Genomic DNA, 27,589 nt, shown 5'->3' with positions numbered 1-27,589 from the left:
ACAATATCTCAATGTTAAAGATCTGATAAGTTTAGGATGCTCATCAAAATAATGAGCATTGAAATTGGTTTCCTCTATTCTCTAGTCATTCATTATTTGGAAGAATTATAATAAAATCTCGCCAATTAATATCAATCAATCAATTAATCATAAAAAAAATTCTAAAATTTCATTGCAACTAACTACTAAGGAAAAAGCCAAAATATTCTTAATTTATTTTGGATCGTCAATTTCTTTATATTTCTTACAAATCATTAAATTTATGTTGAAAAACGTTGTATTCTTGTAATTCATTTATGCTAAAAGAATTAAATTTAGATATGTGAATTTTCTTATATTTCTTGTAACTTGACAAATTTATGTTATAGATAGTTGAATTCTTGGTGTAAATTATCGAATTTAAGTTTTCATTCAGTCGTAAAATTTACAAGGATTTGCAGCTTAAATAAAATAAAGGTGTTTTTTTTCCATGCATAAAATTTTAGTCAAGGGAATGTAGTGAAATTTCAAAATTTTTTGGGATTGATTAGTATTAATTGACTATTGAAAGGTTTATTGAAATTATCCCCTCTTTTTTGAGAGAATTGCAATAAAATCTTAACAGGAAAATAATTAATAAAAAGTTTAGCAATAATAGAGTTCTAATAATAAGTTTCAAAATAGTAAATAATAACGTTGTCATTCACGCTTACTGGTAATTATTTTCTTTTGAGATCTAATTTTTCCCTTGTCATTCACGGTGCTGCCTCAAGCTTGCCACGTTACCAATACACTCACCGCGGTAAACTTTATAAAACCGAGTACGGACCCAAAGTTCATAAAATGAGGGTCTTTTTTGGTCCAAAACATAAAATGAGGGTCAAATGATTGATTTCCCCAGGATTACTATGAGTATTATGATTTCTTTGGCAAACTTTGTGAGAAGCTTCGCCGTTCGCTGTGGGCTGCGGCCAGTGCTCTGCCTCAGAGGTTGATGCCATCTGATTGATCTCTTCCCGAATAAAAAGCCGGAACGGCTGCCTCGCTCAGATGAACCTATAGCTTTCATGCAGAGTGGGAGAAGCCATACGAGCGCGACATACGCAATCAGATTATTGATTTTATCTTAATCTTCTCCGTGTCCTTGTTTCCTATCAGTTATTTCTTCTTAGCCACGGAAGAAAATGTTCAAATTCTTGAAAGAGGTGGTGGGTGGATCTGGAACCGGACTCAAAGATCTCCCGTATAATATCGGCCAACCTTACCCTTCGGCTTGGGGATCTTGGACTCACTACCGCGGCACCTCCAAGGTACTTTCCACATATTCTTCTCCCCCTCTCTATCATTCATATAATTTGGTATTTCTTCTTCTTTTTATGCCCCAGAATTCTAATTTGATGGAACTGTTAGATTACACCTATGATGGATCTGCTTCTTATCGTTCACGTATCTTGTGCCTCAAATATGATGCCTCTCCCCAGTTGATTACGGTGTTTGCTTGCGTCATTTCGTATTGGTAGTGCCTATAGGCTTCTCCAGTAGCCCGTATTTGAACACTGCATATGTGATAATATGCTCAGCTACCAGCAATTTCACGGTTTCGCTCAGCAGGGACCTTCATTTTTTATGGTACTGGATTGAGTACCAGTTTCTTTCAGAACACATCGCCTTGGGCAGCTGAGTATGCATGGATCTGATGAACATTGAGTCGTTGCCTTGATGGCTACTGGCAGTATTGCTTAGGGAACGGAATAGAACCTTTCTTTGCTTCTTATCCTGCTTTTGTAATCTGCTCGCCAAAATTTAATAGAAAGAAAACAGTCAAGGACGTTATTATAAAGCTGGGGAATGAACAAAATTTATGCTCTAGTTTAGATAATTTGTGGGGCCTGCTTAAAGCAGTATCTATTCTGTACGTCATAATGTGTTAGTCCCCTGGATGCTGGTTACCTTTCTCCTTTTAAACCTCACCTATTGAACCTGACCCTATCATTTGGCTGCAAAGTTCTCTTTATGAACTTGTACCACCAACAGCTGCTGGTTTTTTATTTAGGTCTGTTGAATGATCTTAGTTTTTCTTCCATCGTTTTCCTTAGGCAGTTGATTTGATATAAGTCTGCATGTTGATGCATTTTTCAGGATGATGGATCTCCAGTTTCAATCTTTTCTCTATCTGGGAGTAATGCTCAGGATGGACATTTAGCAGCTGGTCGAAATGGAGTCAAGCGTCTCCGAACAGTAAGTATTAAATCATGATGGTCTTGTATTTGATTTTTGACTGATACCGTTTAAATATTGAGAAATATTTACCTTTTGGATTCTAATGTTGTATAACTGTTTTTATTACTTCAGTGATAATATAGAAATTTATGGTTTAAATGAAATTACCGTCACTCATTTGGAGAGGTTTCTCTCCCTTTCAATATTGTATGATACCATATGGGGACACTTCTCATAATTACTTGTCAGCTGACAGCTCCTTTGTTTGGATCTGTTTAGATGTTGTGGGGACAGACTAATGATGTAGGACAGGGGGGGGGGGGGGAAGGAGGGAGAAATAGAGAGAGATAAAGGGAGAAAGGGGGGGAATTGAAGGCTAATATCCTGAAGTCTAGCAATGACAATAATCCACGACTATTTCCACTTTTGATCTGTGGACTATATGTAGGTTTGATTTCCAATTTTGAATCTTTCTGGCTGATTTTTTAAATGTTATCATTTTCAGGTCAGGCATCCAAATATTTTGTCATTTCTTCACAGTACTGAGACTGAAACGTCTGATGGTGGTTCTGCCAAGGTCACAATCTATATTGTGACTGAGCCTGTCATGCCACTTTCTGAAAAGATTAAGGAGTTAGGACTAGAAGGTACACAAAGGTATGAATAGAGTTTTCTACTCTGTATTTTGGTAGGAACTTTCTTTTTTTCGTGTAATTTATAGTGTAATATGCTTTTCTTTCCTGTAAGACATATTATATGCATATCATAGATCACACACTATGATTTTGACAAGTAAAAATTGAATTATGAATCTGCTCATATTCACTTCATTTTTTATCAATGTTCTAGGGACGAATACTATGCCTGGGGGCTGCATCAAATAGCCAAGGCTGTGAGCTTCTTAAATAATGATTGCAAACTCGTGAGTAATTCATGGGTCAATTAATACTTTGGCTCTTCTGAGGAATCAGTTTATTTTTCTTGACAAGATTTGGTGTTGCAGATTCATGGTAATGTTTGCTTGGCTAGTGTTGTGGTCACACAGACTTTGGACTGGAAACTCCATGCTTTTGATGTTCTTTCAGAATTTAATGGGAGCAGTGAAGCTTCTGCTGGGCAAATGCTGGTAACAAAAATGCCTGGTTGTAATGTTGTTTTCCATGTTCTCTTTGGCATTGTACTCTGTATCTGAATTTTACTGTTATTGTTCCCTGAATTTGAAATATCAGAAACTCAAGTTTCAGCTGTGTGATGCTTCGATTGTCTGGTTTTTTGGGCATTGAGCATCTATGACAAACTATGCTGACATCATATGCTATTGCCTATATTTAATGCAGCCAAAGATGTTTGTGTGTGTGTATATATCTTTTCAAGTAAAGGATATGGAATAGTGCTGCCTACTCCATTCCTCTCATGCTCACATTTTTTTCATTCAGCAATATGCATGGCTTGTCGGATCACAATACAAACCAATGGAGTTGGCAAAGTCTGATTGGGCTGCTATCAGAAAGTCTCCTCCATGGGCCATTGATTCTTGGGGCATGGGTAAGTTGCTATTCTTTTGTATGCTCATTTAATCCCTTTTATGGCTGATGATTCATTGTGGTAGCAATTTGGTAAGCACAGGGATTAAAATAAGATGACACTCTTTAACTGTTGCATTATTCTTACTGGTGCCAAAACTTTCTTCCTATTCTTTCCTAACCTTGTTTATAATATGGCTGTTGGGAATCAGGGTAACACGGATTGTATTGATATGTCCTCTGGTGCACATGCCTGAGTGTATTTATGGAGGAGAGTTCAAGATGTATTCTATTTCTGTTGTAGTAACTAACTATAATTATCGAGCAGCCTAACAGACTTATCTACCCTTACATACCCCCCTCAAGATTTGTGTGCGTGAGGCAAAACACTGAGAATGGACTGAAGATAAGCGTGCTGATCGATGATCATACCAAACAGGCTTATTTAGTACATCTGCCAGGTGATCTTTAGGAGATACGTGAGTGAGTGAGGCTGTTTTGCTGAACTCTCTCCCTTACAAAGCGAATATCCAACCCAATATGCTTTGTGTGGACATCTGCCTGTAGAATTTGATTGGCTGTCAAAGTCTCTACTATTGCCAAACCTCAACACTTAGCTTCTGTGATGACCTTGAGACAACTGCTTGCTTTTTAGGATACCGAACCCCTGGATTAGCTCCTGTAAAGACACATCCACTTGGCATAGATCTGCTAGCCATATCAAAATGCCAGTCAGCGTCATTGTAGCCTATTTGGTTGCGGTTAGACGACCTTTGAAGACAAATATTATAGTCAATAGTAATTGTGTGGTATATTAGGAGCTGTTTCACTGCTTCGCAGTGGCTGTCCAGAGGTCTGTGCATAAATTAACAGGCCTTATTGATTGAGAAAGCCACGTCAAGGCTAATAACAGTGATGTAATATAAAGCCCCAACAATAGAGCAATACAATATTGCAATTTAGGGTCTTCCATGACATCTGCCCCTTGTGCTGATTATTTGGTGCCTGTTGCCATGCTAGTTTCCATGTGCACCTTTCTTAGGAATTTCTGTATATACTTGGACTGACATAAGTGAAGGCTCTACATTTTTCTGACCTGCGAGCATAGAAAATAGTTCAGGTGGTGTAAATCCTCGAGTGCAGTGGGAAACAAAACTAATAATTAGTTTTTTATTTTTTTAATCCGTGTGACAAAACTAATCCTATGTATAGTAAGCTAGAGCCACAGATCAACCATTAACACCAATGCCTATAACTGAGAAAACTATAAGAACCTAATAAAGTTAAAAAAAAAAAAAAACTAAAAGGACCTGATTAAAAATGAGGTGAAATTACAGGCACTTGCAGATCAATTTTCTCTATTAGATTTAAGTCAGTCCATATATTAGCTTTTTTGATAACACGGGGTCACATTTCACATTTAAGTGTTACCATGACTGAATGGGTATAGCTTTCTGAACATGGTTTTTTTTCTTTCATTCTGTCCGCAAGATTCAAATTCATGATCGTGCTTAATTTCATAATCACTGGTCGTGTGTCCAGTGCGGTCTAATGATTATGTTATTGTGTTTATGTATTAGCAAAATTGGCTGCCTTTTTCTTTTCTTTTGTGGGGACCTAGGTTGGGGTTTGTTGGACAACCTAAATTATGCGAACTTGTTCACATGTTGCAGCTTCTTTTAATTCGTTCATCTGTTGTTTCCTCTTTCCTCCTTTTCCTTTCTGAATAGGTCTCCTTGAATGATTTAAGGGTTCTATTATTATAGGTTGTCTTATCTATGAGCTATTCTCGGGTGTCAGTTTGGGCAAAACAGAGGAGTTGCGCAACACTGCCTCCATTCCCAAGGTTTACCTTCTTAGCAGTAAAACTATTGTTTTTTCAAATGCATGTATTACGTCATTTGGAAATTGATGACAGCTTTACTATTTAGGGTGCTCTGGTACTTACTTCTCATGACATTAATTTTTTATTTTTATGTCTATTTCTTTGTCTCACAGTCTCTGCTTCCAGATTACCAGCGCCTGTTGAGTTCCATGCCATCTCGTAGATTAAATACATCAAAGCTCATAGAAAACAGTGGTAGGTGCTCCTTCATATTATTTTTGTTAGCAAATTTATTCATCTAGACCATTATAATTTTCTGGTGGGAACGATTTGTTTATTTTATTGTTTATCTTGCTTGCAATGCACAATTCAATCTCTACATATACACACAAAACATAGTTTATACGACATTATTATTCAAAATTTGTTATCATTTCTAGGTCTTTGTTTGATTCTAAGGAGCTCATATGGTTCTCGTGTATTCAATTCTCTGAACTTTAGATTTATGGAAGTAATAGATAATTTTTCCCTTTATGTGAATGAGGGGTAGCTGAATGGTTTCTTGTGTGACAAAAATAAATTTTCTTAATTAACCAGTTCAAGCAAGCCTTTGTTAGTAGGCTGCAGTTAGTTCTGCCATGTGGATATTATTGTTTAGCATTTTATTTATGTACACCCTGTTTGTTTGAGGTTTTTTTTTTTTTTTTGGGGGGGGGGAAGGGGAGTTGCTCTCCGCTCCTGAACTAAACAACAAATCATTAAAATTCCTCCATTTCCCTCCCCTCCTCTTGAAGCAAAGACGGAGTCATTAAAAATGCCCCCCCCCTCCGGGTTCTCCCCTTTGTTGTTGAAACATTTGTTTTCCTCATGGGCATGCAGAATATTTTCAAAATAAGTTGGTAGACACAATACATTTCATGGAGATTCTTAGCTTGAAAGACAGCGTTGAGAAAGACACCTTCTTTCGTAAGCTTCCAAATTTAGCAGAGCAACTACCTCGCCAGATTGTGTTGAAGAAGGTGCATCTCTTTGGAACCTAAAATTTTGAACTCCATGTTGGAAATTTTGTGTCTGTTAAAGAATTTTATCCCGTTTTTATGACTTGTTATTTTTGTTTTTTCAGTTGTTACCTTTATTAGCTTCTGCTCTTGAATTTGGTTCAGCTGTTGCCCCTGCTTTGACAGCATTGTTGAAAATGGGTTCCTGGCTTTCAGTTGAGGAGTTCAGTGTCAAGGTAAGAAATTCTTTCTGCATCTTCATGTTTAGGTTTTCTTTCATGTGCATAATTTATTTCCATCTTTTCAATTTAATTAGGATTCATTTCATATTTGTGTTGAATTTCTGGTTTAAATGTATAGGTGCTTCCAACTATTGTAAAACTCTTTGCCTCCAATGACCGACCTATTCGGGTGGCTCTTCTTCAACATATTGATCAATTTGGTGAGTCCTTATCAGCACAGGTTGTTGATGAGCAGGTAAATGTTCAGGGCGGAATGATTTCAATTTCTAAGCCCCCCTTTTGGTAAACCTTGAGTATTTCTCCCTCGTACAAAGATATCTTGGTAACAAATGGAAGATTTGATATTTATTTTGACGCTGCAATCAGGTTTACCCTCATGTTGCTACTGGGTTTTCTGACACGTCTGCTTTTCTGAGGGAACTGACACTTAAGGCCATGCTTATATTAGCTCCTAAGGTATAAGAATTATGAGAATCCAACAAATATGAGGTTTGTCATGACACATGACAGTTAAATTGATGATATTAGTCTTTTATTGTTTCCATAGAATGTGACCTAGTGTCATATTAAAGTAGTTGCTTTTGTAAGTAAATTTGATGAAATCTATTACTTAAAGCATGTAATTAAACAATGTCCATTTAAGTAGTACTTTAATTATTAAGATGGTGAAATTACTAATTAGGACCAAAGTTTTTAGATTTAGTGTGACATTCTGTGTATTGGTTTGATGATACCTCTACGTTAATGGATGATTTGAGGCTAGGCAACATGCTAGGAAAGTTATCTGGGTTTACCAACGTATATCATCTGTTCCTTTCAAGTATGGGTGGTGTTCTGTCAGATCATTTAAGAGTGTTGTATAGCTGTTGTTGCTCCTTGGTATTTAATAGTTGATTCGTCAATGTTGATGTGAAAATAATGTTTTCATTGAAGCTCAGATGATTTGACTGGGTTGAATTGACCCATGTTTGATGCCATTTCACATGAGTGAATGTGTTTGTTAGAGAGTGAGAGCGAGATGGGTCAGGATCAAGTGAAAGTCTCAGGTTAATTGTCACTGACCTTGTGATTCAAGGTTTCTAATTGACATGTTCTCCAAATGGTCACAATTTGGATTGGCTATTACTATTACTTGTTCTTATAGTCTGCTTCCTTTAGTTTTATTGTTCCTTCTTGTCTTCTGTTTTTAGTTTTTTCCCTTCCACTTGATGAATCTACAGTGGAAGCTTGCTTATTCTATGAGCTACGTGTAAAAGATTTGTTTGTTTCATTATTGCAGCTGTCTCAAAGGACCATCTCAGGGTCATTATTAAAATACCTGTCCAAGTTACAGGTACTGCTCAAACATTTCCAGTGTGGGATTGTCTTCTTGCTTATGCTGCCCAGTTACAAAGCTTAAATTTATTTTGGCTACAAGTTTAACCTCTCATCTTACTGTCAAAATTGACTTCCCCCTTGTTGCTGGTTTTGATGTGGATGATTCGTGAATTTATTTCTTGTTGGAATTAAGGGGGAAAACTTGTTCTTTGTTATTTGCTTCTGTTTTGAACTGTATATGCTGTATCTCAGAAACCGGCTATAATTTTGCAGGTTGATGAAGAACCAGCAATTCGAACAAATACAACCATCTTGCTAGGAAATATTGCAAGCTACCTAAATGAAGGGGTATTGGCTAAGTGCTGCCTGCAATGCTCTAGTTTCATTCATATATTGTGCTATACTTTATTCTGTTTATGTTGATTTGGTGATCCAACTGATGCCTTTATTACTATGCATGCAGACAAGAAAAAGAGTTTTGATTAATGCATTTACAGTCCGTGCTTTACGGGATACTTTCCCCCCTGCTAGAGGAGCAGGTATTTATTTGACTTTTCTATTACTTTTCTGCTCTCCATAATGCCTTTTCTTTTCATTGATGTTAAGATGGCATTTCAGGTTTGACTGCTATTTGTTCCCCCCCTTCTTTGTTGGAGACATTATTTTCACAGCTTCTCAATTTTCATTTGTTCAGGCATAATGGCTTTAAGTGCCACCAGCTCCTATTATGATATACCTGAAATTGCAACCCGGATACTTCCTAATGTTGTAGTACTTACGATTGATCCTGACAGGTAATCTCAAGCTGATGGTTTTTGTTTAGTAGTTAAGTGAGTTGCCTGTCAAATCAATCACTTTTATTTGGTTGACTCGCACCCATATCATCACCAAATCACTGCTGCTTACTTCCTCCCCTTTCCCTTCAAAGATTGCCATATTAGCATTTCAAACCTTTTTTTACCTTTTTGGCTTCACTGAGGGGTTAACTTTAGGCAAAGATTCTAATTGTTGCAGTGTTTATCTCTTCATTTCTTGAATGAGTGATGTTATTTTCTGCTTCAATGTTATTGTCATGGTTCAAACAGTGATGTTCGGTCCAAAGCATTTCAAGCCGTTGATCAATTTTTGCATATAGTGAAGCAATGTTATGATAAGGTATCTTTTGAAAATTCTTTGGGCTTTTACTTGCATATAATTGATGGTTCTTTAAGCTGCGCGTATTTCTTCATCTGCAGTATGGATCAGTTTACAATTTACAACTTTAGAATTCAAGTTGTTTATTTGTTCTCTGTTATGTTCTGAAAACACAACTGATCAGTGCTCAAGTTTTTACAGTAACTCTCCTAAGGCCTACACCTCGTTCTAGAGTAACAAAAATTGTGATCTTCTAGCACATACAATAATGGTCTGTGTATTTCAGCTTGGACGGTTTCAGTGGTCTTGATTGTTGTAGAAGTTTCAAAAACCAAATGAAACGTGGAAACTATCAGTTTTTTGACGAACATTACCAGGTTCAGAGTAATGAGATAAAATTGCGAAAAGAACACAAATCTCAGAATTGTCCCAATTGTGTGGTTTGTCTGTTTCAAGTCACACAGATAACCCATGTTTTAGGGATGATTGTTTTTAATGGTTGTCATTTGTTTCTGCTCCTTATTTTGGTTAATTGTGATGTTTGTGTTCTTATATGTTGTATATTATAGTCCAATACAACAGATACTACGGGAGCTGTTGGCATGGAAATTTCGTCAGCTTCGGGAAATGCTAGTTTGCTCGGGTAAGTCGGTCTGAATTTTGTGGTCTGACAGCTGCTTGTTCTCACTCATTGACTCACTCTTGCCTATTTTCATGTTAATCAATGAGGATAGAATGATACGTCATTCTGATTCCTATAGATACTGTGTGCTGCAGGCTAATTTTAAAATAATGTATGATAAAATAATGCAGCAAAAGAATTTGTCTAAATATTGGATGTATATAGCTATAAGTAGATAGTAAAAACTTCATGGTATAATTTTGTTCTATGATACTTGCTTTTGGCGCTTGCCTGTCTGGGAAAGGTGCTTTAATTAGATACAAAATGTAATTTTAAGGAAATTGTTACGAGTAAGAAGATATGTCTCCTTGCAGATGGGCTATGAGCTCCTTGACCCTGAAGGGAAAACCTTCTGACCATGCTCCAGTTGCTTCCGCGAGTACAAGCACACTTGCACAAACGTCTTCTAATGCCAGTTCAGGTATGGCTAATGATCATTCTCTTTGTTGTTAAATTTGATTTATTAATGCATGTTCCTCTGTTCTTGTCCTCCTTGTCCCCTTCTGGCCTGCTTCCGAATTAAAATTGTGGTTATCACTCTTGTTTGCATTATTGATAGTTTTATGCCCTGCAAGATTCTTCATTGAAATGTCTTTTTTTTTTCCAAATATTATCTAGGATCTTGTTTACCTGATGTTAAAGCTTTCACCTTTTTTTTTTTTTGGGGGGGTGTAATATGGGAGAGGGGGAAGACAATACTGTTCTTAGCAGGTTTTTTTTTTTTTTATATTGATTGTTGTATGAAGAAAACTACAACCTGAAGATCTTACCTCCTAATATCCTTTGCTCTTGGGACGGGGCTGGACCTTATATGTTTTTGTTCCAGTGGGGCTTTGTTTCATTTCCTTTTCATTTCAATGTCTTAGTTCTATCGGTTCATATATACAAATTAACCTCCGGATATCCCTTTTTCAATCCGGTAATCTAGTTGTGGACACTCCATCAACAGCACCAGTCCGTGTGAGATCCACCTCTGATTTGGCTGAAATTGCTGTCCCCCCATCGCCTACATCAACAGATGGTTGGGGTGAACTGGAGAATGGAATTGAAGAGCATGAAAATGACAAGGATGGTTGGGATGATTTGGAACCACTCGAAGAGGCAAAACCATCTCCAGCTCTTGCAAACATTCAAGCAGCTCAAAGGCGGCCAGTCTCTCAACCTGTTTCACAGGCAAAACATGGTATTTTATATTTTTTGGGTTGGGATTGCCAAGTTAATATTTTTATGCTTCAAATGTCACTATTTTTTTGAAGCATGAGGATTGAAGGTTTGCGTTGAATGACTGGTCTTATTTCATCTTGCAAAGCATACACCTGAGTTTTGGCGTGTGCTAGGAGGGTACTTGATTGTTTTATATTTTCTTCATTGTTGATTGATTTACCATAATATAAGCAAAAAGCGTAACTACCTAGTGTGTAGCTTGTGCTAAAGGTGCTATTCTCATGCACTTAATTTTTTACCCATCTGGATATTTTTTATTTTAACTTGAAGTTTTTCTTTTGTACTTAGCCTCAAGTATGCGACCAAAAAGTGCAACAAAGTTGAGCAGGGATGAGGATGATGATTTGTGGGGTTCCATTGCAGCGCCTGCTCCAAGAACATCAAATTCTTCAGGCGTCAAATCAGTTGCTACTGATGATGATGATCCCTGGGCTGCCATTGCTGCACCAGCACCCACTACTAAAGCGAAGCCCTTATCAGCTAGCAGAGGTCGGGGAGTTAAACCCAGCGCTCCAAAGTTAGGTGCTCAGAGGATAAACCGGACATCATCAGGGGTGTAAAACAAGTCGCCAGCGAAAAGGAACGAGTGAAGATTATGTGGATGTGGCTCTACTTCTTCTGGTGGCTGGTATTAATATTAAATTACAAGATCCTATGTGCTGATGATATATCAATTACATTGGTACATGCATAATTGACATAACGGATTTGTAATATTATTCTTTGATATGTTATCCTTTTTGTTCCGAGGGGGAATTCGGGTGGCAGATCCTGTTTCAAGACGAGATATTATGCTTGCTATATGTCAATTTTTTGTGTAATGTAATTAGTTCCATTTTTCATTATAGGTTAATTACTGGCTGTTCTCATCAACCAAATTGTATTTCATGCAGTGAGCAGGTATATTTACGTGTGATTGCTATACTGGATATGCGTGTAAAATAGTCTTGTGGCAGGAAAATCATTTGAACGAGGTACTCGTACGATTTTCTGGTGTTTCTCTTTTCCCTTCGTTTTAATAACTTCAATTTGGGCACGGAATCTCTCCTCTTTTCCTTCCTAACCATCACCGTTAATTATATCTACAGCTAAAAAGAACTCACTTAATGCGGTAATGTTGTGTGGCGAACGAGTCCTCGAATCGACAAATTCACATTATACATGTTCTTGGTACGAATTCAGCCTCTCTCCTTTGCTTTTTCCCTCCGCTGCCTGCGACATCGTGCGCAGGGCAAAAGGGTGCCAAATGACTGAAGGGGAGAGGAGGCGCTGAGTTACAAAAAAAGCTAGTAATATTAATAATAAGTTAATATAAGTGATTCCTCCTCATATTCATTTTAATATACAATCACAAGAAATTTGTCTTTCATATAAAAAATAAAATCACAGCAAATAAAAAATAAATGAGTAAAATAATTGCTATAAGTATCATTTAACATCTTAAAGTATTTTTTCAGTAACACGCAATGTTCTAAGATAATTATTTATGCATTTAACAACCTAAAGTATATTTTCATCTCAAAATAATTTTTTATGACATTCAATACTCTCAAATATATTTTTAGGAGCACATGTATCCTAAATTAAGTTTAGTGTGCTCATTGTTACTAAAATTGTATTAAAAATTACTTTAAGATATTAAATGTACCAAAACTTATTTTAATATACTGAGCACCACTAAAAAAAAATTTAAGGTACTAAATGAAACCTCCTAAAATATTTTCTCTACTGAACGCACTAAACTTAGGATATATGCGCTCCTAGAAATATATTCTAGGGTATTGGATGTTATAAAAAATTATTTTAGGATACAGACTATTAGTGAAAAAATATTTTAGGTAGTTCAATGCATAAATAATTATTTTAGAATATTGAGTGTTACTGAAAAAATACTTGAAAATGTTGAATGTTACTTATCACAATTACTTTACTCAATTTATTTTTTATTTGCTGTGATTTTATTTATTAAATGAAAGACAAATTTTTGTGGTTGTATATTAAAATGCATGAGGAGGAATTACTCATATTAATTTATTATTAGTCTTGCTAGCTTTTTTAGCAACTCAGTGCCTCCTCTCCCACTCAGTCATTTGGCACCGTTTTGCACTGCGCACGAAGTCGTACTGGGGCAGCGGCAGGCAGCGGAGGATAAAAGCAAAGGAGAGAAGCTGAATGCGATTGATATAGCCACATATCACTACTATTGACTGTGACAAGTTAAAGCTCACTACTACGACTATTCAGAAGCACTGGGAGAAAAATTAGTCAGTCCATCTCGTATATTTCTATACTTAGCTTGTTAAATATAAAAAGAATTTATTTAGAAATGAGTGCGTTGATTAATTCTTTTTCCTAAATGAGGCTTGTTAAAATATGAGATGTAGTTGAGGGAAGAATATATGAGAAAAAGACGTAAAATAATTGGGTAATATTATTTATTATTATCAACTAAGCGACAAAAATTGAAGGAAATGGAAAGAATGAGTTGGGAACTAAAGGGATCGGTCAGAATAAGAATAAGTGGGGCGTTGGGTGGGAGTGGGAGGAGGAAGATGATGATCAGGAATGTAGTTGGACCAGAGCCAATGAGACTTCCAGACAAGGTTCATCTCTTCGATAGGGACGCCCTTGGTCTCGGGGAGAAGCAAGTGGATGAAGACGGTCATGATGGCGATGAAGCCGGCGAAGAAGAAGAAGAGACCGAACTTCATGTGGCAGAGCATGGTGAGGAAGGCCTGAGCAATGATGAAAGTGAAGATCATGTTGACGGACACGTTGATGGCTTGCCCAGCGGATCTGACGTCCAGCGAGCACACCTCCGCGGGCACCAACCAGCCCAGGGGGCCCCAAGACCAGGCGTAGCCCGCCACAAAAGCGCAGATAAAAAATAGGAACACGTCCGCCTCCGCCTTACTCATGGAACCTTGCCCTGTAACGCCGTACTTGACGGCCATCAGCACCGCCGCCCCGCACATGCACACTATCATCTGGATTCCGCCTTCTAGGAACAACCACCTCCTCCCAACCCTGTCCACCGTGAAGACCGATACGAATGTGGCGCACACATTGACGACGCCGGTGATGACAGACGACATGAGCGATGCGTCGTCCCCAAAGCCCAGAGTCTTGAAGAGCACGGGAGCGTAAAACATGATGATGTTAATGCCCGTCATCTGCTGGAAGAAGGGGATGAAGAAGCAGAACGTGAGTTGAGGCCGATACTGGCTCATGGTGATGTTCTTCCACGGGTTCTCTACCTTCTTAGCCGCCTCGCACGCTTCGATCAGATCCTGTAACTCTTCGTCTACGTTGTCCACTCCTCGCACCTTGATCAGCATTTTCTTTGCCTCTTCAAGCTTCCCTCTCTCCAGAATGGAGTTTGGAGTGTCTGGCAACACCACGGAGCCAACAGTCATGAGCAATGCAGGTACGGCAGCGAGCCCTAGCGATAGCCTCCACCCAAGCCCTCCTTTTATTTTGTTAGTCCCATAGTTCACCAAATTCGCAACCAAAATGCCAACGGTGATGGCTATTTGGAAGCCCATGTTCAGAGCTCCTCTTATCTTTGGCGGCGCCATTTCTGATAAATATACCGGAACTGACTGCGTGCGTGTGTGTGTGTGTGTGTGTCATTGAGCACTTTGCTTGATGATTTATTATCAACGTAACTATTACGCACGCACGCACGCACATTACCTACCTGGTTAGCAAATCCAACCCCTACTCCCAGCAGGATTCGGCCGATAATAAGCATTGCGATGTTGACTGCAAAACCGTTGATGATAGCACCCACAAGGAAGACGACACCTCCGATGAACATGGACATTTTTCTTCCGAATGCCCTCGTTACTGCCGAGGCGAAGAACGATGATACCAGTGCGGCCAGGTATAGCGAAGACGTGAACAAGGTCAGCAGCTGACTGTCGAATCTGCAGTACATATTTTCTGCTCCTTCCGCTGTCCTGTGTTCTCTTCTGTACACTGCGGGGAAGAACTTCTCCAGAAAAACATCCATTGAAGTAACTCCTCCTGCACCCAGTGCGTGTGTATGTACACATAGGTATATGTAACACGCGAATTAATTATTTGATTAATTTGTTTCTCACATACCGATGCACATACTTATATACATACCGGATATTCCGAGGTCGTAACCAAATATGAGACCTCCCATGGCAGCCACTATACAAGTCACCATTACAAAGGCGGTGACCCTTCCCTCGTAATGTCTCGCGGGACCATTCACGAAGACCCCTCCTGCCATATACTCTCTTCTTTTCTCTCGAACTCGACCACAGCATGTACGACCTGGCACCTCCGTTTATGTGCTCACTTTCAACGGCTCCGCAGCAAAATTGCTGCCTTCTCTATTTCTATGGATTATTTTGCAAGCTTTTGGAGTTCTTGTCGGTTTTGAGTTATCTTGACTTTCTCCTTCTTTCTACTGGTTAAAATTAGTTTTCCTCTAATAATTATATTTCTAAACAGGGAAACTTAGGGTCTCCGAGTAGAATTTGTCATTCGGTTAATTATATTATTGCGGAAAGTTTGACCAACAGTAATATGGTCAAATAAAAACATTTGCTTTCCACACACTGGCAAATTTTTGTCGTTTATTAGTACATAATCATTGTTAACTATAAAAATTATAAGTAAATAAGGGTGCACAAGAGATAAAATGGAATGTGACTTTGGTAGTATTTGGATCAAAACCAAATTATAATTTTAAAAATGATTTTACGAGATACGAAGTAAACATAAACATATGAAAAGAATTTTGTCTGTAAAAACACTTTGTAAAAATACCTTTTTATTCAACCAAACACCCCTTTGAACACAATTAGCCAGTAAATAGAGCTACTTTCATTTTATAAGTAAAGCCTACACAAACTCTTATTCATCCGATAATCAAATGATCATTAAATCACTTTTTTTGGGTCAAAAACACCCCTTCTCAATATAAATAATAGTATTATTTAACAAAAAAGTTTAATGTGTTTTTGAAAATTTTTTATCACATTATAAAATTGATCAATCTTATAATTTTAAAATTTTGAAACATATTTATTTAAGCTTATTTATTCAATAATCTTTTATTTTTTTTAAAAATTTCATATATGTATATATAAAGAAACGTAATGAGTTAGAAATTTAACAAAGCATCGTTAACAGTATTTAGAGAAGATTTAAAAGGGGCTTTTAACAAAGGTATCGGGTGCGAAAATGAGGGACTCCACCATCTTCCATGGCCGTCCTTTGGGAAAATCCATACTCTGTTCTCCCAAAATCATCTCGAAAGCTCTCTTCACGAACTGATTGCAAATTGAAAACTCCACTATTGCGGACTAATTTAACGATTGTGATCGCACCTTCCCGACGCAGCTCATATTGATTGCGGACCGGTCTTGGCGAGTTGAGTAGTCTAGGGAAAAGTACACTTTTTTGGCCATCATAGGGAAAAGCATATGACAAGTTGAATATTGGCATCTTTTGATGGACATATAGATATCAATTTGAATAACTCCACTTTGGCACAAAATAATAAGAATAATTATATTCCAAGGCTTTAAAATTATAAAAAATCAATTGCCCACCTCATTTTTTTAACAACTTTTCAGACTATATTAGCGCCATTGTCCTTCCCATCTGATCCCAAAGCATCATTCTCCTTTTTGTAATTATTCTTACCATTATTGTCTATCAGATTTCAAAGAATGTTGGGCAATTGAACAGAAGCACCTCTCATTTTTGTCAACAGGAGAAGATTATGTTAAGTGGTTTTTAACTGAAATAAAAAAAAATTACAGAAATACGTCTCCCTCTTGCTCACTTTCAGTTTCATTCGACATTTACTTAAAGGTGATCTGATTCTTTATTTTATCACACACATTGGATTAAAAACGGCTATTACTTAGCCCATCACCAAATATTCAATTCAACGAAAGGAAGGACATAATTGACCCATTATTAAAGTACACATTAATGCTTTTTTTTAAAAATGGAATACACATTAACGCTTTAATTGGGTGGGAAAGAGAATATAAGAGAAAATAAACTACAGCAAATGGAGGGGGAAAATAGAGAGAATGCTTTCGTTTTCTTATATATTAAGGATTAAGAGGAAAAAAGAAAAACAGAATAATTAATTAGTAGTTCGGTTTGACTTTAGATATAATATTTCAATTCATTTTGTCTCTCATTTTTATTATTTTTTCCTAAATTAATTCATCCAATTTATAAATTCATGAATAATTTAATGATAAATAACAGTATTAAAAAAAGTCATTTTCATAATTAATTAATTTATTTAACTTCCTAAGAAATACTTATATTATTTAATAAAAAAATACTTATACTACAGAAAAGGGAGTACATCCTTACCAACAAAAAAAGAAGAAAAGGGAGTACATGATTGGTGGTAGGGTGGTTGCAACTTGTAACTGTCAACTTCCATTGCCTGGCATGGTAATAAAAGTCACTAGTCCAAGTCAGGCACGGAAGCTAGCAAGCTAACCAGAAAGACTGTTGCAGCATCAGTTAAATTTAAGAATAGCATATAAATCAGTAAAAGCAAATACGAGCCTATCACATCTCAATATCTTCAAGATCCGGGAGAGGAAAACGAAGAATCGCTGCAACGCCGCTTATTTGTGCTAGCTCTGTCCATCAATACAAAATTGACAAATTTTAAAAAGAATGATAATTTCAATCTTTCCACCAAAGCTTCTCTAATTTCAATCTTTCTACCAAAACTGAAGAAAAAGCTCACGGTCCTAGTACCTTTGTTTGAATATAGGTCCCTTTATGTGATGACGCTCAAAGGCAGTTATAGAAGTAACACTCTTATGATATTTATCCATTTAGTTATAGCAGATTTATTTTCTTAATAGGTCACACTTGAGCAATGCACACAACAACAACAACAACAACAACAACCAAAAAAAAAACAAAGCAAGGAATCTAAATCCATGTTTGTTTACCTTGGTGGTTCAGTAATGAATATCAGATCCTCAACACCAAAGAAAAAAGGGAGGAAAAAAGATTCAAAATTTAAAAAAAAAAAAAGGAAGGAAAATAAGAATAAGATAATAACACTCACGCTCTCCAGAGACATGCATGGACGAGAATACATGGACAGATCCTCCTGAATCCTTAACTGAGTTGACCAGCTTAACATACTGTTGCCTCCTCATTATATCTGAATTCCTATCATCCAAGGAATGGAGATTGATTAGAACTCAATTATACGCCACAACTTATATTTGGATGGCATTTCAAGCAATCAGACATGATGTTAATTATAAAGTCTTCAGCTATCAGGAAACATCTACCTTATCAGGAAAAAGCGGGGGCAAAAGCAGGTGCAGGCATGAAATTCAGAAACAAACTTGAAAAACCAAAGAAAACGTAAGAAATCTGAAAATGTTGTGTGACAAGTTTCTAAAGCCATTGCTGTGACAGTTAATTATCTAAATCAGTAATTAACGATAAATTTGCAAGAAGATAATTCAGAAGACTGCAATAAAGCACACTTTACATACTACTGAACCAAACTGAAACAGCAGCCGCTCCAACACTTTCCCTAGGAAAAGCATTAGTACATCCCCGTACTTGACATTCAGTTAGAAGAAAAGGTCGAAATGTGTGCTTTAAATTCCTGAGATAAAGATGTCCCCAGGCTTCCTTCTCCTTTCTAGTTAAAGGGATGTAAGTTAGACGCTTTAATTGAAACCATTTTCAAGCAGGATGGAGAGAGATGAGTTATATGACAGAATTTAACAAAATTGCAGGATACAACAAATGGACATGAATAAGATAGCACAAACAAGCTCCCCGTTTTTCTACTCAATTCCAGAGGACTTAGATACAAACCTGAAAAGATCATCTGTAATGAGAAGTGTTTGCACAGCTAGACGTTCAATGGCAACCTCAACATGCTTTAATCCATAACAAGCACGGGATGGATCCTGCCCAACCCCAAAAAAATCTTCAATTAGTATTTCCTAGGCGTCTGAAATCGCAAAATCCAAAATGCAAAGAATACATAATTGCTTGGAGAGCCATTCCCCATGTATATGGTATTAAGCGTCAAATCCAAAAGGAAGGATCCTGGCCAACCCCTTGCATATTCATCACTTCTCACCTCAGTATAGTTACAAAATACTTGAATAATTTTCAAAGGAAGAAAAAATTAACTCGTAACAGTTTCGTAGCTAGAAAAGACACTGTATAATTAAAGGAACACACAACTAACACCAACTGAAGAAGAACACAACGGAAAAGTACGCTACAATTTAAATATACTTGTGTCCAGAAGCTTCAAGGAAGCATTTATCTGATAATCACTACAGAAGTCATCACACAATTGATCAAGGGATAGTTATTCTTCATCCATGCATATGATGATTATTAAGCCAAAAAAAAAAAAAACTATAAAAGCACAGAAATGTCCTATTGATAAAACGTTTTCCACTCTATCAATACTTAATGATGTACTAATCTTCAACCCATTGACCACCAGTTTTTGAAACAGGGGAATTAACATTTCAACCACACATAGACAAGGCAAATAAAAGCATCTCAAAAATAGAACCTGACATTTGAAAGCATGTTGTAGAAATCCTTCAAAATTCGAACCTGGAAAAAGTACAAAAAAAAAAAAAAAGGAAGTGAAACTTGTTCCCAGGTTCAAGGGAAGATAATTCACAGATTAGCACACTGCTAAGAAGGCTAGAGGAGACAAAGTAAGAAAATGCAATATCATTAATAATTTAGTTTCTATGATACCTCTAGAGCTGCTTTTGTATCTTTTATCATACTCATGACATTTGGAGCATCCAAAACCTCTCTCAGGCTATGCCTAAAAAGGATCAGGTCTAATGTTAGTCAAAGATATCAGCTGAATTACAGAGAACTTACAAGCAATTAAACAAAAAAGTAAACCCTCAAAATGATGTTCAATACTATTTTTCTTTTCCTCATGCAAAATGATAGACATGTATGTAATCGACAATCAGAACCAGATTATCATAGTGCCTTGACAACGTAGCGTATGTTGATTTATGTCATGTTTCACCATAAAGTCACGTTGTCATAGCTCCTCAACTCCAACAGTCTGTCATAGCTACCCTATTCATCCCTCCTAGGCATTCATTTAATAAAATAGAAACTGCCTTCCTCTAGCTACCACATCATCAGCCATTAAGTTATGTGAGAAAATACAAAGAATTAGTATCTTATGATAGCTTCAAGAATATGAAATTTGATTTATGCTTACGTATGATCAAGTGTTGAGAAGGACATATTATCAGCATAAAAATTAAGAGTTGTTAAGGAACCTCTACTATAAGCTGCATCTGTATGGCCATGATCATTTTCATATTTTTTACTTTATAGAGGTTACTTCCCAACATCTTGTACTCGGAATAATGAAAAGATGATGCAATTTAAAAAACCAATCATACTTGTATCCAGAGCTTGCATGCACAAGAATGATACGTGACTTGTTCTCAATAATAGGTCGCAACTGTTTTCTTTCTGCTTCTAATAACAAGTGACGATGAAACTGATCCTGAAACAGAGACATATAACATAGGCATAATATAGAACCAATATCCAGTCTTAGCTGTTATTTACTGCGAAGTCATTTAAGATTGAGATTGCAATCATTAGTTAAAATAAAAAAAATAAAAAAATCGATGCTATGGCTAAAGAAGGAAGCTAAAAGCCTAAAATCAAGAATGATTATAGACCTTTGTGAATCCAGGACTTGCAATTACAGCACAGCGAACCACACTGAAATCAACATGTTTCAAGAAAGCCTGAAACCAATTATAGTAACCAATAAACTTGAGAAGGCACAACTAAATTTTACAAACAAAAAATATTGCACTCAAGTCCTCAGATAGAACTTACATGCAAAACTTTATCAAAGAACTTATTCAAAGCCTGCAGATGGCAGGAAGATGCTTTACAATCATAACATGATATTGAGATTATTGAATTTATTCACTGATATGACTTGCAGTAACGCAAACAGATTATCAAGGAAAGACAGTGAGAGAACATACTGACTCATAACCAGCAATAGCAGGTCCATGCTTACGAGGAATTGGAGTTTCAATCCGTGATCGACTAACAGTCATACTGTCAAGTCAGTCATACTAAGATGAGTAATTTAATAAAATGGCAAAATTAGATGTAAGAAATGGTTCACAGTTTCAACAAAAGCAATTAATTCCCAATGCTTCCAGTTCCACAGAACCCAAATAGACACCTACAAGCCTCACACAGCATCCATCAACATTTTTATAAATCTTAAATACCTTCTTTCAGAGACAGACACAAAGTATCCAGAGAACCCTCAAAAACTACTGTTACTTGAAAGAAAATAACTTGAATTAATTTGTTGGAAAATGTTCTCAAGTCTGTAACTGGCAAATCCTCTCCTCATCAAATTATAGACCACGCAGTCCAAAATTGCAGTTGAGACAGAGTCAAAGACTGGCCTTTATTATCAACTTGTTCATGTCTCGCATAAACTTATATTTGATTCATTGGACTACAACAAAGGGGGAAGATATAGGGATTGGATAAATTAATCCTATTCAGTTGAAAGTTACTAGTACCTTCTACCAACAAGGAGGATATGCGCTAGTCCTTCTTGCATCAAAACCACAGCTAGATCAGCACTTGCACCAGGATCTGCAAAATTGGAATGAAATTTTTATTCACCGTATTGATTACTGATGTACATGAAAACTTATTGCTCCAAACTGACAAAATTAGCTGTATGACATAACCTGCCTTTTGACTTTAAATGGATTTGAATTTGAACATATAGGGAGCTCTATTGAACTTTTTTCCACCATTTGCCTTTATTTGCCCACTTAAATGGGTGCAAGCACAAACGTAAGATACCACAAAAGAATGTAATTCTGCATTTTACTTTTACACCATATGTCTGGTTTAATTTCAGGACAGAATCTGAACTTTGCATTAATACTGAAATATATTCAAAATTACAAGTATCGTATACATAAATTACACAAGCTCCAAAGAATAATTTTAAATGTATATTCCCAAATATGAGAAGGTAGTAAAAACAGAAGAAAAAAAAATTGATAACATACCAGAGGCCTGTTGCAGCATATCCAGAGCCAAAGAATCCCAAACATCCTACGAATGACAAAGTGAAACTTTAAGCATTTCCGCTACCCATTCCCTCAATGTTTGAAGTAGAACACCTTAATGATATGGCCAAACAAGCCAGACATCTAAACATGCAAGACACAACTAGCATGAAATAAACCAGATGTAACCTTATATTCTTGAGAGAAATAAAATGAACCACACCTTCCTGAGCACAAAGGGCCGTTGCAGCTCAAGTTCTAAAGTATGGAATGCCCCTATCTGTAGATATAAAGATGAAAGGTTATATTTATCACTGGTGGCTGAGCCTGCGTTTCTACATGCAGTTCATAAATTTGGGACGGCATTACCTTAACATGTTCGTTCTCCATAATGTTCTTTCCACGTACACGCAAGATTGACCCTTCTTTGTCATAATCTGCCAACTGAAAACAAAGAAAAACGTCAGACACAAGGAACTTCAATGTATCTTGAACAGAACTCAATTACGTGTCTTTTACCTCCTCAACTTTAATTTCCAATTTCAGCTTCATACGTTCTGCTTCTCGTCCACCAGAAGCCATTTCTCTAAGAACCTTCCTATCACAGTCACGAAAGATTATGAAATTGAGCATACAACACCGACTACCATGTTTCAAACTATAGATTTCAATTTCAGTGTTATAACTATCCAATAACTAGTTGTAATCAGTCGTAAAACCAATTCAAAGATGGCAAGTGGAAGCTCAACTAGCTGAAAATGATCCACGATATTCAAATTCGATTACCATTACAACAGGAGTTCCTTCCAAGTTACAACATCGTTCTTTTAAGGGATACAGATAAAATAAAGGATAAAGAAGTACCTCACAGTAACAGCCATGACAGAGTCGCCGGGAGCGATCAGGTTATACGCAAACCATAGATCATCCGAATCAATCGGTACCATCTACAGATGAAATTCAAAATCAGATAAGAACCCAAATGAATAAAACGGCAAGTTATACTTCGCACAAGCTTATACCCGAGACAGAGGAGAATGAATCATGGGGGAAGAGGTAAGAAACTACAGAGAAAGAAGAGGAAGTCTAACTCGCGTTGAGTCAAAAAGGAAATCTGAAAGAAGTTTGGTTTGGTGAGGAATTACACCTTAACGCTGCCGGGTCCGTCGGCCACGACATCTTTCCGAACGATCCTCATGCTGATATGAACCACAGTTGTCCGATAGAAACTCTCACAATAGAAGGCATGGAATGAATGGCAATGTCCTGAGCTAGCCAATTACGGCCTAGCTCTTGGCCTGAGCTATGGGTTGGGTTTATCTGAGGATTTTTTTTTTTTTGAGCAGCAGGGTTGGGTTTATCTGAGTTTAATTCCCGAGTGAAGGTATGGACATCCACTGGCGCATTAGCCCATTGTCCCCGCACAGTATCCCACTCCCATCTGCCAAAGCTGAGGGAGCCCGCCCCTACTGAAAAAAGGTGGTCCAGCCCATATGGCTCCACTTTATGGGCTATGATTTTTGTTTTAAAATCTAAAATTGTGACTGTTTGACGATATTAATATTTGCAGTTAGGAATTGAAGCTATTTAAAAATTGTGCATGGATATTTGAGTAAATTGTGACTGTTTTGTTTAACATTTACAGATAGCAATTAAAGCTATTTAAAAATTGTGCATTAATGCAATGCTGCATGCAGAAAAGGCCACGTGGAGTTCAGTCTGGCATAAACAGAAGGTGTCACCGTTTCGTTTCAAACGCGTGTCACATGACCCAGAGATGCCCGGATCCCTCCCTCCCACGGTCCCCCCATACGATGCCGAGGATCTGATCCAGATGGTTCTCGAGCTTCGCGGCGGGGTACTTGGGTCTGAGACGAGGCAGGGAAGCGAGCATGGATGATCTTATTTGTTGTGCGAAACAGGTAAATGTACCTTGCTCCTCGCAACTAGTCAGTCATTAATTATTGAAACCAGGGTAAAATTCGATCGAGAGGTGTCAGGATTATGGGTGGCTGGAAAATGGATAGTAAGTACGATTAGGAGTGGATAAGTGTATAGGATGGAAGAAGCAGAGGAAAAGGGGCGGCGTTGGGTGTTGAGCAAAGGAGTGAGAATGGGGAAGCAGATCCTGCTGGCTGGGTTACTGGCATCTTCTGCCCCGGTGGTTGTTCCGCCTCTCGTGGTTGCTTCGGTAATTGGGATCTCCGTTTCCATCCCTTTTGGCCTCTTTTTGGCAAGCCATGCCTGCACGCGCAAGCTGATGAGTAAATTGCTCCCGATGCCTGCTACACCTTCTTATCTCGCTCGAGGCCAGAAAGAGTGTGTTGGTATTGAAATGGGAGAGAACGAAGATGGAGGAGAAGAGGAGGCATCCCCTGCAATTGGAGATGGAAAAAAGGAAAGCGAGCATATTAAACAAATCGATGACAGTGATGTCATGGACTCACACAAGCCAGTTCCAAGTGCAGTGACTGCTGATGAAACTCAAGGTAATTTCCCTGCACTGTGTTTAATCAGTGCGCTAGCAATTACATCCATCTGAGATTAATTATTGTGCAGAATCTTCCAATCCGGCGGTGACTGCTGTTGCGGATGTCCGATCTGAATATTCCTCGGCTACTCACATTATGAGTCCTCCTAGTATTAATAAGGTGAGGTGGTTTTTCTTTTTTTAGGTTTGGAAAAATACCGATGTTGGAAATTTCACAGCGAGGGAATGAGGACGTTGAAACTGCAGGTCACGGCGAATGAGGAGAGGCTGTGGAGAGAGATCAATGCCATCCGAGTGATAGTGGGATACGAAGGGACACCTCAAGCGTCGTGCATGGAAGAATTAAAGAGGCTGTATATTCTCGCCGGAGTTGAGCCACCCTCTCTGCTCAGCACTTCCTGCAATTCCCTTGAAATACGTGGCCACCTTCGTTTTCTCATGTCCGTCCTTGGAGTCAAATCCAAGGGTCCCTGAATCTGCCTTTTCGTCTTGTTCCCTGTTTGGAAATATTTGAGAAATGACAATTGAGCATAATATGGATCCGCTGTTCTTCTTCATTTTTTTTTTTTGTTGTGTTCAGTTTCTTTTTAAGTGTCTCCTTTCTGTGTTTTTGCGTATGTGTTTTTAATGGGTGACTTTGCACCTCAATAGCGATTTATGAAACCTTTTTGCCAGCGATTGAAATAATGTTTTCATTCAACTTAGTTTGAGAATTAGTTTTTTCAATTTAGTTGTAAATATGAAATCTAAATCCATTTTATTCTCAGTCTTTATAACAACGGCATGTAGTAAATGTTTCATTAAATAGTAGCTGTAGTTAATACATATTATTAGTAAAAATATTTTAAGAAAAATAATACATATTTATTATAAATAAAATAATTTAATAAATTTATTTAGTCTATTTAAATTAGTCAATTAGTTTTATATTAAAGATCAGATGCACTATAATGAATATTTTTATTATAGGAACCATTACTATAAAATATAAGCAATATGCAAAATGCTCTAATAAACAAAGTAAATGCTTTAATAGAAATTGATTTTTTTTTGGGAAAATTGTAAATAAAGACCCCCAATATATAAAATGGCAATCAGGGACCCTGAATTTGAGAAATTGCTCACAAGAACCCGATCCCAATTTGTAATTATGAAATCATAGCCAAATTACTAAAATACCCCTCTTTCATTTTTTTTTTTTTTCAAAAAAGAACACCACTGCCTCGCTGAAATCCAGCCGCCGGCGCCGGAACTCCGCCACCTCGGCTGCTAGTCGCCGGAGCTCCGATGCCGACGGCCGGATTCCGGCCATTGCCGGCAGCCTTCCTTTGTTTTTTTTTTTGAAACTGTTTTTTTTTTTTTTAAATTGAGGGGAAGTGAGGTTGGGGGGATTTGATCCCCCAACCTAATGCTTCCCAAAATTAAGAATGACCATTGAGCCAACAAATTTTTGCTAACATTATAATACAAAAAAAAATATAAGTTAACTCATTTACTCTTATTCCAGGTAATAACAATAATACATTTGAAAATAACAAGTTCTGATTATAAAATAATAAGTCTGAGATTAAAATTTAACAACACACTCTGTTGCAGGTGATAACAACAATACATTTGAAAATAACAAGTTCTGATTATAAAATAACAAGTCTGGGATTAAAATTTAACAACACGTTTTTTTAGAAAATTATTTATATTATGATTTTGGAAAATAAATTATTTATAACTTATAAAAATATTTTTAATATATTTATTTTTTCTAAAAAATACTTTTTAATCTATATATCTATACAACTCATTATAAATCAAATTACTTCTTATAAATTATAAAGCATTTATAATTAAGTATTTTTAATCTATAAATCACAGTATAAATTTTTATATTATTTCATTCTTTAAATATTAAAATTTATTATTAAGTATTTAAATATTATAGTATAATTTATTATTTCATTCTTTAAATATTAAAAATAGTTTTTATATTTAAAGAATAAAATAGTATTTTTAATTATAAATTAGAGATAAATTTCATTTATAAATTTAAGCAATCAAAAAGTATTTTTAATCTACAATAAATTGTACTATTTATAATTTATAAGAAGTGGTTTGATTTATAATGAGTTGTATAGATATATAGATTAAAAATTTTTTTTAAAAAAATAAAAAAGTGTGTTGTCATTTTTCCTAAATTTTATTTATAAATTTGAACAATAAAAAAGTATTTTTAATCTATAATAAATTACACTTCAAGTTCTGATTATAAATTGGAGATAAAAATTATTTTTTTAGCAAATTAAATAGATTTAAAATACTTTTTATAAGTTATAAATAATTTATTTTTCAAAAGTATAAAATAATTAATTGTTATAAAAAAACGTGTTGTTAAATTTTAATTTCAGATTTCTTATTTTATAATCAGAACTTGTTATTTTCAAATATATTGTTGTTATCACTTGGAATAAAATGTGTTGTTATATAAAAAAAAAGGTGCTGTTAAATTGTAATTCCAAACTAGTTATTTTATAATCAGAACTTGTTATTTCCAAATGTATTGTTGTTATCACCTGAAACAGAGTGTGTTGTTATAAAAAAAACATGTTGTTAAATTTTAATCCTAGACTTGTTATTTTATAATCAGAACTTGTTATTTTCAAATGTATTATTGTTATCACCTGAAACAGAGTGTGTTGTTATAAAAAAAACGTGTTGTTAAATTTTAATCCCAAACTTGTTATTTTATAATCAGAACTTGTTATTTTCAAATGTATTGTTGTTATCACCTGCAACAGAGTGTGTTGTTATAAAAAAACGTGTTGTTAAAT

The 27,589-nt window shown here is 36.3% G+C and overlaps 4 protein-coding genes across 6 annotated transcripts; 2 read left to right on the top strand and 2 right to left on the bottom strand.

Annotated features, from left to right (window-relative positions):
- The first annotated feature begins 917 nt into the window (after nt 1-917).
- On the top strand, nt 918-12,142 carry LOC114746250 (probable inactive serine/threonine-protein kinase scy1). 2 transcript variants are annotated; one of them, XR_003740259.1, is made up of 22 exons: nt 918-1,289; nt 2,119-2,217; nt 2,705-2,856; nt 3,049-3,121; nt 3,203-3,325; nt 3,636-3,744; nt 5,489-5,568; nt 5,721-5,802; nt 6,427-6,566; nt 6,671-6,781; nt 6,906-7,022; nt 7,154-7,243; nt 8,067-8,120; nt 8,378-8,452; nt 8,568-8,643; nt 8,799-8,898; nt 9,190-9,259; nt 9,808-9,881; nt 10,235-10,341; nt 10,849-11,103; nt 11,433-11,772; nt 12,038-12,142. XR_003740259.1 is itself a non-coding variant. In XM_028934480.1 (21 exons), the coding sequence occupies exons 1-21, from the start codon at nt 1,164-1,166 to the stop codon at nt 11,702-11,704; spliced, it is 2,385 nt and encodes a 794-aa protein (XP_028790313.1). In that variant the 5' UTR covers nt 918-1,163; the 3' UTR covers nt 11,705-11,997. The 2 variants fall into 2 exon arrangements, 1 of the variants encoding a protein (XP_028790313.1); XM_028934480.1 differs by lacking the exon at nt 12,038-12,142 and having other exon boundaries at nt 11,433-11,997.
- Nucleotides 12,143-13,636: 1,494 nt separating this feature from the next.
- LOC114746260 (sugar transport protein 10-like) lies at nt 13,637-15,408 on the bottom strand. The gene is made up of 3 exons (XM_028934489.1): nt 15,279-15,408; nt 14,845-15,173; nt 13,637-14,746 (listed from the first exon to the last, which is right to left on the bottom strand). Exons 1-3 carry the CDS (start codon nt 15,406-15,408, stop codon nt 13,637-13,639), a joined length of 1,569 nt encoding a protein of 522 aa, XP_028790322.1.
- A 2,089-nt stretch (nt 15,409-17,497) lies between these two features.
- Nucleotides 17,498-23,548, bottom strand: LOC114746185 (protein PELOTA 1). Of its 2 annotated transcripts, XM_028934378.1 has the most exons (17): nt 23,424-23,548; nt 23,141-23,223; nt 22,796-22,874; nt 22,646-22,720; nt 22,500-22,556; nt 22,277-22,322; nt 21,773-21,848; nt 21,215-21,290; nt 21,060-21,092; nt 20,897-20,965; nt 20,609-20,715; nt 19,932-20,004; nt 19,743-19,781; nt 19,017-19,111; nt 18,244-18,350; nt 17,727-17,803; nt 17,498-17,601 (listed from the first exon to the last, which is right to left on the bottom strand). In XM_028934378.1, the coding sequence occupies exons 1-16, from the start codon at nt 23,472-23,474 to the stop codon at nt 17,730-17,732; spliced, it is 1,140 nt and encodes a 379-aa protein (XP_028790211.1). In that variant the 5' UTR covers nt 23,475-23,548; the 3' UTR covers nt 17,498-17,601; nt 17,727-17,729. The 2 variants fall into 2 exon arrangements, with proteins under 2 accessions (XP_028790211.1, XP_028790210.1); XM_028934377.1 differs by having other exon boundaries at nt 17,498-17,803; nt 23,424-23,547.
- Nucleotides 23,549-24,296: 748 nt separating this feature from the next.
- On the top strand, nt 24,297-25,290 carry LOC114746180 (uncharacterized). The gene is made up of 3 exons (XM_028934371.1): nt 24,297-24,765; nt 24,836-24,927; nt 25,014-25,290. Exons 1-3 carry the CDS (start codon nt 24,336-24,338, stop codon nt 25,239-25,241), a joined length of 750 nt encoding a protein of 249 aa, XP_028790204.1. The 5' UTR covers nt 24,297-24,335; the 3' UTR covers nt 25,242-25,290.
- Nucleotides 25,291-27,589: the final 2,299 nt, after the last annotated feature.

This window comes from Neltuma alba, unplaced genomic scaffold (genome assembly GCF_004799145.2).
Source record: "Neltuma alba isolate B1F8T4 unplaced genomic scaffold, ASM479914v2 tig00004928_pilon, whole genome shotgun sequence".
In the NCBI taxonomy this organism is placed as follows: Eukaryota; Viridiplantae; Streptophyta; class Magnoliopsida; order Fabales; family Fabaceae; genus Neltuma; species Neltuma alba.
This window is presented reverse-complemented; position numbering and strand designations above follow the sequence as displayed.